Consider the following 9,718-nt stretch of genomic DNA (forward strand, 5'->3'; position numbering starts at 1 on the left):
AAATACAAAATACCTTTGTTATATAAGTCGGATAAGGCTACTTGAAATATTTAAGTTTGCTTTTTCGATGTTGAGTTGTTTTAAGTAGCCTCATTCATTATTAGAAAACTTTCGTGAAGTTTCCGGGCGAAGCTGGATCATCCCTATCCTTTCTAAATACTCTCAATAAAATATTCAGATATTTGCTTTGGTTATTAGTCTGTTTTTATATTTCAAACAAATTACACAGTAGTTGTTAATTACTATTTTTTACCGGTTCCGGAATTTTCAGACTTTTCGTAGCAGCTTTAGTTTTGGATTCAGCATTAGGTCATCTTCGATAACTTAAAACTATGTTTCCACATATAAAATTGAAATTTTTATATCTCAACACAACGGCTTTGCTTCGACTTTTGGACCAAGGTCCTTAAGTTCTTTATCATTAGATAAACTTTCAAAAGTTTCATATGGAACTCCTTCTCTAGCTGCAGGAAAAGATGAAGATCTATGCTAATTCAAACTTTGATTGCACATATAGCTGAAATTGCGTTCAAACGAACTTGAAAGACTGGAATGATTTTTTAGGAAAATTTATTGAACGAAGTTTTATTAACTGGAGGAATTGGTAATGCCAAAAATTGTCAGGCAAGGTAAAATCATAAAGTTGTTACAATAGTTTTTGAGTTATTATGAAGAAAAAGCGATTTTTCGCTAGATTACGAAAACTATATTTTCTAAAATAAGTACTTTAAACTGGTCAAACTCTCAGAGCGTTTATAAAAACATGAATAAAGTGATTTTTTTTTCTTATGCGATGGATGAGAGGGTGAGATTTTCCCTAGATTATTCCAAGGAAAAAATAAGAATTAACATTATTGTCTTCATACTTCCATTAGTTCTGGAGCTAGGAACTTCTATAAAAAATAAAAATGAGGTTTCTAAGGGACGTTGAAAACGGTTCTATGAGCTTTCCCCAGAAAATGATTTTGATTTGGTTATTGTACGTGGAAACTTTCCATTTTGGCTTTTGAAAATACCAATCAACTTTTAACAAGCAATAATTCCTTTTGTATTGGGTATGCAGATATCTTAAATACACGATTTCTTTGTTTTTTTTATAAGCTATCATTTTGTTCTACACAAACTTTTGGATTAAATTCATATTTTTTCTGTTATTCACGAAAAACTGTTTATAAACGTCGTTTTTTGTCTGAAAATCGACAATTTCGCTCGAGAATAAGTCACAAAGAATTAAACTTTAACTTAATTTTAAATTAACTTTTAAAATAATTGTTCATATTAGAGAATGTAGCATCTACCTTCAGGGAAAAATCAACCGAATGGGACAAGTAGAACCTGAATACAAATTTTTATGAAAATCAGTGCTGCATTGGATAAATACACTGGAAAATGGTATTTGACTGGACTAATAATCATATGTTAATTACCATTTCATATTGTTACGAACTCGTCTATTGACGTAGATCGTGAAGACAGTCCTGTTTTAATGTTAAGAGATTATAAAGTTTGGCGGATGCGGCAGGCAATTCCCATTTTTTATTTATCGCAGCACTTTCTTGATATAGCTCTTATAACTTCCTATAACTATTAATTTCTAATAATGCCTTTTTGTTTTTTCTTACATTCTATAATCCGAATGGTCAATATATCCGTTTTGTATAAAGTATAAGGCGATTGTTTATTAGCGAGTAAACAGTAAAAAATTGGATTTCATAGCGAACTGATCAGAACAGTAAAAACGGTGAATTTAAATTAATTATATAAGTTAGTGAATAGATAAGTGTTGGAGGAGGATTTAGTGAATAGTGAAAAGTTTAGTGTTTCGTGTATACTTTAGATTATCTAGTGTAAGTGTATAAGTAAATTAAGTACGCGAGAAATACCGTATGTATAAATTCACCCATCCGGTAAAAACAGTTTAAATAAATAAGAAAAGCATAACAATATTCACAATTTCTGTATCCGTGGCATACAACCCGCAAATAAAAGATTTGACTCTAAATTATGTTTATAACTTTCAATATATACAAGAGATTCACATTATACAGGCTTGTACGATATTTATAAATTTTTGCGAAAGGGTCTTGTAATACGACCGGTATTATGGTGGTATTTACATTGTTGTCAGATCTTTCCTTTTTCTGGAAAAATTGATGAACTTTGTTATTTCAAATGAATCACCCCTCTATATAACTTACGTTTTTAGAAATGCTTAAGAAATACTGATTATTTTTTGACATTTCAATAAATTATTGTTGTTGAAGTTAATTGAAAGTCACAATGGATTGATTATCTGAAAAAGAACGAATTACTATTTTAATGATATTAGGATATGGTGATAGGCGTAGAAGTCAACAAGAAACGTGTAATATCTTTAATAATTTATATCCTAACCGAAATCCCTTAACAAAATCTACTGTCAGTAAAAAAAAATTTAACGAAACTGGTTCAGTAAAAGATTTATCCAAACCAAGGCTCAGAAAAATCGCATCAACTGAAAACAAATCTTTAGATGTTTGTGTCCTGTTAGAAGACGATCCACACTTGAGTACTAGACAAGTATCCAGGGAACTTGATGTTTCGCAAACAACAGGATGCGGTGCGGATTTATTTCCGCGCGAATGTTTTGTTACAGTATAAATTTGTATGAGACTGGCCCCACAGCGAAATACAATTCGCGAGCTTTGCTCAGTAATCGTGCTCTTACTACGCTATGGGCAACATGTCACGTGATTCGTCTCCTGCCACCTACCAGAACATGACGACATTGAAATAGGGCAATTAATCACCCTAATGCGTGGGACAAGTTTGATCCAAAGTATCACGGAATATTAAAGGCGAGATTGTGGGAGGAAATATATCAACAAATATATTTTTCTTGGGAAACATGTAGTATTGCTGAAAGAAAACAAAAAGGTAATTAAAGTTATTACTTTATTTATACAATTGCCTTGTCAGTGCTGCCTTTGACTATTTATTTGAAGTAAAATAAGTTTCACTTAAATATAAGTGTATTTCAATCAATTTTTAGGTTAGGATTTTAATCACAAATTGTAAACTCTGGTGTGAGTATAGAATAAATGTTTATAATCTGTCTAAATATGATACGCATTAAATTGTAACAAAAAAGCTGCTGTAATAGACTATTTGTTCACGATAATCAATCAATACTTTTATTGATTTATTTATTGATTATTTATTAAATATGTACGAAATTCAAGTCGCGAGAATAAAATTCATCCGCTGAAAAATCGCAGTGCGGACTGGGATTTACTATATATTTTCTAAAATTCGTAATTATTCTACTTCACAAATGTGGATATACTTCTAACATGACACATTAACATATTTAAAGATTTGTCTTCAGTTGTAGATTTTTTGCGCCATGATTTGGATAAATATTGAACTGCACCAGTTTCGTTAAACTTTTTACTAACATACTGGCACTAGACCTTGTTACTAGATTTGTATTAGCACATAAATTATTAAAGACTATTCAAATTAAACGAGTTTATTCAATCGTAGCCATCTAAATGTAGAATATTTATTTTAACTTTGGTGGATATTTGACAACAACGTAAATACCACCATAATACTGGCCGTATCACAAGACCCTTCGCACAAAAATTTATAAAAACCGTTTCCGTGATAATTGAGGCATTCCATACACACTCTGTATATATTTGAAAAGCTCTGAGAAAGGAATTTACTTAATCTATGAGACTGAAAAATCCTAAATTCGATCGGGGTCTGCTCAAAAAATAATCATATAATTTCCGCAAAACTCTGTATAATATATATTGAAAACGTATCTTCATAATGCGCAGATAATTTTTATTTCTATAATACCCTATTTGTCAAACATAAAGCTCATATTAAACAGTTTAATAGTCCTTAATCTCGGAGGATATTCTGCTATGTCAATATTTTTGCAATACCAGCAACTAATGGATTATCTACCGAGTGACTGACGTCAAATGTTGATGTTTAGTTTGATTTTATTTGTTTTTCTTTATAGCTTCCATTAAATTTGGAAATTTAAATTAATTTTTGTGGCATCATTAAATTTGAAATGTTGAAATCAATGTAGCTATTAAGAATTTTAAAGTAATATCACGGGATGGAAATTTGAAAATGGGTTTGAAAGTTAGAGAAGCAAATACAATTACCGAAACAATTCAATTTCGAAAAAATTATATTCAGCTTCAAGAATAAAAAAGTCCCTATAAATTTGAAAAATAAAGTTTTCTAGATAACCAAGAAAAGTATCGAGAAGCAGCAAAAAGCGATAGAGAGGAAGGAACTTAAGGAAGCGTGTCGGAAGAAAACTAAATTAATAAAGATTTAGAGAGATTATATACAATGAAGTAAATATGATTTAAAGATGTGGCAAGATTGACTTATAGATTGTTGCAGTGACCTATACCTATAAATTTCGTCCTCGTCACCGGTAGCGCTACGTAATCGAAAACCAGGTTTATTTTAAGAGGCCCACCATTACAATATTTCCTATCTTATTTTGATAACCTACTTCCACTCTTCATTGTCATCCATTGTTTTCGTTTGTGTTTTACTATTTGTATACACAGACATATCTTTAGTGATTGTGTTTATTGAACATAGTTCAATACTGTATAGTTTCCACTTAATACAATAATGGAAAACAACGGTGTTTGTTCGTAAATTACTTTCTATTTGACCAAAGTATTTTCCTTTTATTTTGTATATTTAATTACATTCTAGTTCATTTGTTAACTCGTGCTAGGTATATTTATAAAGAATTTGTTTTGGTTTTTAGCCACTATGCACCTATACCTAGAAGAAACTTTGTACAAGACTCATTGTTCTGCTTCCAGAATACGTAGACTCCTTCCAAAGGAGCTAATTTTCTAGTTCCATTTCTCGAGGTATTTTAACCTTTTGATGGATTGTGTAGAACATTCGCATAGTAGATGCTCTTCTGTTCCAATGGCTTCTGCCATGCCTATCGCCTAAACCTAGGTGCATATATAAAACTTTCAATCGTACTATTATTTAGTTGTTCGTCATATGTCTACATCTATGGAATCAAATGGGATTGCGGATACTGCCAACACGATACTTGTTCGACTCGACTTCGTTTCCTCTTTCTCTCTTCCTCCACCAAGGGCAAGGGCCTGAGCTATTCGATTAATCTGATCAAGATCCCATCGGCTATTAATTGTCAGTTTGCGCGCAACCTGCATAACTAAAAACTTGAGATGAGATGAAATCGATGAAGCATGAAGATAATGTGGTACTTAACGGAGCAATGATCTGTTAGAAACGACCAGTTTAATGTCGTTTTAGGTCATCACTGAAAATACCTTAGACTTCTTAGATGATACAGTTGGAGGTCTGAAGTGATTTTTCATGAAGATTCCATCTGATTTTTTAGCCATCCGTTCAGTTCATTATTGATGTAGCATTTCATGAAGCAACAGTAGGACTCTCGACTATATTATGGAGTCATACTCTCTTTTTGGCCATACTGTCTGCTTTCTCATTGCCTGGTATACATTCGTGCTAGATTCTCTGGCATCTGTATTGTCTTGTGAGGTTTACATCCATCGATATAGCCTCTAACCCCTTATGTTCATTTTTTCGACATTTGGTGTGCTTTGATACAGTTCTAATAGAAGATTTGGACGAGTTTCTGTGATAATGTGATGTTTTCTGAATCTTCTTTCAATAACTTCTCTTATTCTTGGTACATCTAGATCTGTATTTGGTGTGGTTTGATTCATGCCATTTATACGTTATATTTTGAAATAGTCCTATAGTTCTACTCTACATTAGTTAAATGATCGTTTTTGTTTTCTAAAGACACTTCAGATTTTCTTCTTATCATCCAGTGCGATTTATTGTTTTCATAATTCATAAGTTATTTTTTTTTGTTACTAAGTTGTGTCGAGCTGAGTCTGAGACTTTTAGCCCAATGTCCCTAGCCATTTTTTGATATATTTTATCGGTTTGGAAATAGAATAGAATTTTTTTTTCATATTGGGGAAATTATTTACTGTTAGTTTAAACCGATATTGACTATTGCTTTTAAAAGTTTTTACCTAAGTCTATTCTTAGGTTATGACGAAAAGTTGAAAGGGTATGCAATTATCAATTCTGCTGTATTATTTATTAATTTCTTTAGGCATTTTCTCAAATTTAAGCTTCTACTATAGGCATCCTTTGGATGTTCAGACTTATCAGTTTCTGGTGTGAATCTATACATAAAAGCTTGTATTTTACAGAGACGAGGCAAAGGAATCAATCTTGTATAATCTCTTCTTATTTTAGCACAAGTTTTTGAAAACCTCCAGCACAAATAGTTGATTATGATAATATTTTTGATTAAAAAAGTATCAATGTCGTTGTATTCTTTTCGGTTTATTTATTATGAATGATATATCGAACTTTTGAAAGGTTTAGAATCTTTTTCTAATATCTCTAACGTTACACACTGCTTTATTAATCTTTCTTGCTACTTACTGCTATTCCCTATTTAATGTTTAATTTGAGATTTAATAGAAAATATTGTTAATCAAATTGTTCAGTTTTCTACTTTTGCCTGTACTTTGTATATTATATCTTGTGAGTATAGATAACAAAATAGTATTGTATCTTTTTATAGCTTTTATCTCGATAATGGTTTGTTCTTTTTTGATTTGGCCCATCAATGAACCTGAAATGTTCATCAAAACAAAGCTCATACGAAATTTTCATCATCCATTAACATGAGACTTAATTTGATCTATTCTCATATTTTTATATCCGAATATTTTGAGAGTATTTGTGTTAATGCGACGAAAATGAAGAGCTCAAATAGGAAATTACTTAAATACGTGGGCTTTTCAAAACGAGGTTAATCGACGATAACGATTGAACTTTAACTCCCTCGGGACTTTCAATCGAATTCTACCATTTCATTTGGCCATTATCAGGATATCAATCTTAACATTATATAAAAACATCTTAAAACTTAAAGTATTCGTGAGTTTTCTAATATGAATGTATACATAGGAGACGCTATATATTTTGAGATATAATAATACTACAAATCTTTATTAAAGTGATTTAATTTACGATGGCGGTTCAAATATTATCGAGACAAACAAATTTATTAATTTTCGAAAATATTTACATAACAACACACGTTGCGGCTTTGTTAGCTGCAAGACGTATCTGAGTTTAGTTTTTTATCGATAGTTATTCCAGCTGTGCCAGTCTGTGACAGTTAGTTCATGATTCTCTATCCAGCTATTGACCACCCACATCAACTGATTCAGCTAACTGACCTATCTCCAGATCCCGAGTAGCAATAAATGCCTCTACATCGTCAGCATATCCTACTAGCCTAATCATTTACCACACAAAGAAAAGTCTTAAAGTTTATTGACCAATACGTACGTCAGGGCAATATACAGGGTGTTTCGAAACTTGATGCAAAAAATTCAGTCGCTTATTTTTAAGTATATTTTCTAAATTATACATTCGAACAGTTTGAGGTTTCAATAGAGTGTGTTTGACGGAAGAAATAATTCTACGCTACTATCTGAAGGCCAGGGGCGGCTCATGCCCAATGGTTAATAATTCGTAACTTTTATAAATAATAAAATTATGAGCTTTTCAATCGATTTTTAAACAAGAGATACTCTTTGTTCAACTCGATAAAATTTATGGTTTAGGAGATATGTAGATTTTTAGATCGTAGTACTTGTTCACCATAAAAAGACATTCTGAAGAAAACTATCATAAATTGTGATTATTCATTGAAAATACTTACAAGGGGGTATCAAAATACAATCAAAGATTTCTAATTCCACTGCATACTGTCAAACATCGTGTTACTTATCAAAAAATTAAATGTAGATAAACGTAGTTGGTTATCCTACAATTTATCGTATTAAAACCAAAAAATACTATAATAAATATTCGAAGTGGGCACCTTACATTTCTTCACACTTCCGGAGTCTACGAAGGATATTTCTTTGAACTTGGAAGAGCATTCCAAGATTGTGTCTTATAGCATCATAATGGAAGTTTATTCTATCGATCATTAAGCTCCTTATGTTTCTTGGTGGAGCATATACCAAGCTTTTGAGTCATACTCAAAACAATGAAGTCCATTGTATTTAATTCAGGGCAACGTGGTGGCCATGCAAATGGATCTCCCTGACCAATCCACTTATTATTAAGATGATTTTTTACATAATTTAGAAAGTAGGGAGATGCTCCATCGTACATGAACCATATGTCTCTTCGAGGAATATTTCATAACGTGGGTCGGAAATCATTTTGGAGATATTCTGAGTGTCGCTGACCACTCAGGTTATCATCCAAAATATATGGACCTACTAAATTATTACCCACTATTCGTGCCCACACATTAACACTAAATCGATGCTGATTCTTTGTTTGAATTCTACCGTGAGATTTTTTATTTGCCCGTAAATGTTAATAATGAATAAACCAGCTTTATCAGTAAACAGTACTTTCCCAACAAATATATTATCAACTCGTCGTTTTTTTTGTTTTTATTTGATAAGTTGTAGGCCACGAACAAATTTTTTTTACATTTCAATTTTTTCCTTGCGATGTTCGACAGTATGCAGTAAAATTAGAAATATTTGATTGTGTTTTAATGCCTCCTGTAAGTAAGTAAATAATTACAATTTATCAACTACATGGACATACATAATCATCCATTAAATGTACTTAAATATAAGTTCTGCTTTAAAAACTCCAAAGACCTATAAAAAAACGAGGAGTCATATGAGAAAATGCTTGTCATGTCATCCTCTCACTTGCATCGAATCCTGCAACACCCTGCATATTGTTAGTGGTTCATCTTTGCCTTCAAATAACAATTCATAATTTAAGCAAGGATAACCTGTAAGCTATCGAAATTATGTTCTATAAACTAAAAACACTCTCGTAATAGCTGTACTATGAAAAATAGTATTCATTTTTTTTTGTTTCAAACCCTATTTCTACGCTCCTGTTGAATAATGAATATTATCCACGTTCTGGTCAAGACTCTAGATATGGCTGAGGTAAAGCTGTGTATTAAACCCCTCTATTGCATCCTGTCATACCTAAATTAGAAGATCTGTGTCCCAGTGACTGATAGGAAAACGGATTAAATTTGATGGATGATGCGAGGGTAAACATACTCAAAATACGTTATCGTTCCCCTTTCAAATCCAATTCTGTGGCAAACAATACCACCTGCATAATCTCGAGTATATCTTCAGGATGAGCGGGTTGTATGTCGACCATTATGTTCATTAATTGGAACACAAAGAAATATTAGAAGATGGGTACTTGAAAAAGTATATAGTACATCGAATTAATATACCCAGTAATACAGATATTTTAATCTATTTAAATTTAAAGCTAGAAAGTACTCTATATTCTACACTATTATGAAGTACTTGTATAACCAAAATATGTTTATTGATCCTTTACACATTATTATCGAATTCGAATATATAGCCTCTTTTTGAATAATGATGTTATAATAGAAACTGCTTGTCTTCGGTTTCCAAAATTAGAAAATTTCATGTTGTCATAGATGTCGTAGAATAACTATCAAAACATTTGGTGGTGTGAAAGTTTACTCATTAGTGAAATTATAATTATAAGGTAAATATAGATTATTTGTTTACTTTCGTTAATTTTATTGATGCTTATTTACTATTAT

General features: G+C 31.5%; 1 protein-coding gene across 1 annotated transcript in view; it reads right to left on the bottom strand.

The window, feature by feature from the left end:
- Positions 1-5,765, bottom strand: part of LOC130898905 (relaxin receptor 2-like) — a 72,528-nt gene extending 66,763 nt beyond the window's left edge. Inside the window, exon 1 of the mRNA XM_057808501.1 lies at positions 5,606-5,765. Within this exon, the coding sequence (XP_057664484.1) occupies positions 5,606-5,765 (160 nt within the window). The remainder of the gene's footprint in view (positions 1-5,605) is intronic.
- Positions 5,766-9,718: the final 3,953 nt, after the last annotated feature.

Source organism: Diorhabda carinulata, chromosome 10 (assembly GCF_026250575.1).
Source record: "Diorhabda carinulata isolate Delta chromosome 10, icDioCari1.1, whole genome shotgun sequence".
NCBI classification, from domain to species: domain Eukaryota; kingdom Metazoa; phylum Arthropoda; class Insecta; order Coleoptera; family Chrysomelidae; genus Diorhabda; species Diorhabda carinulata.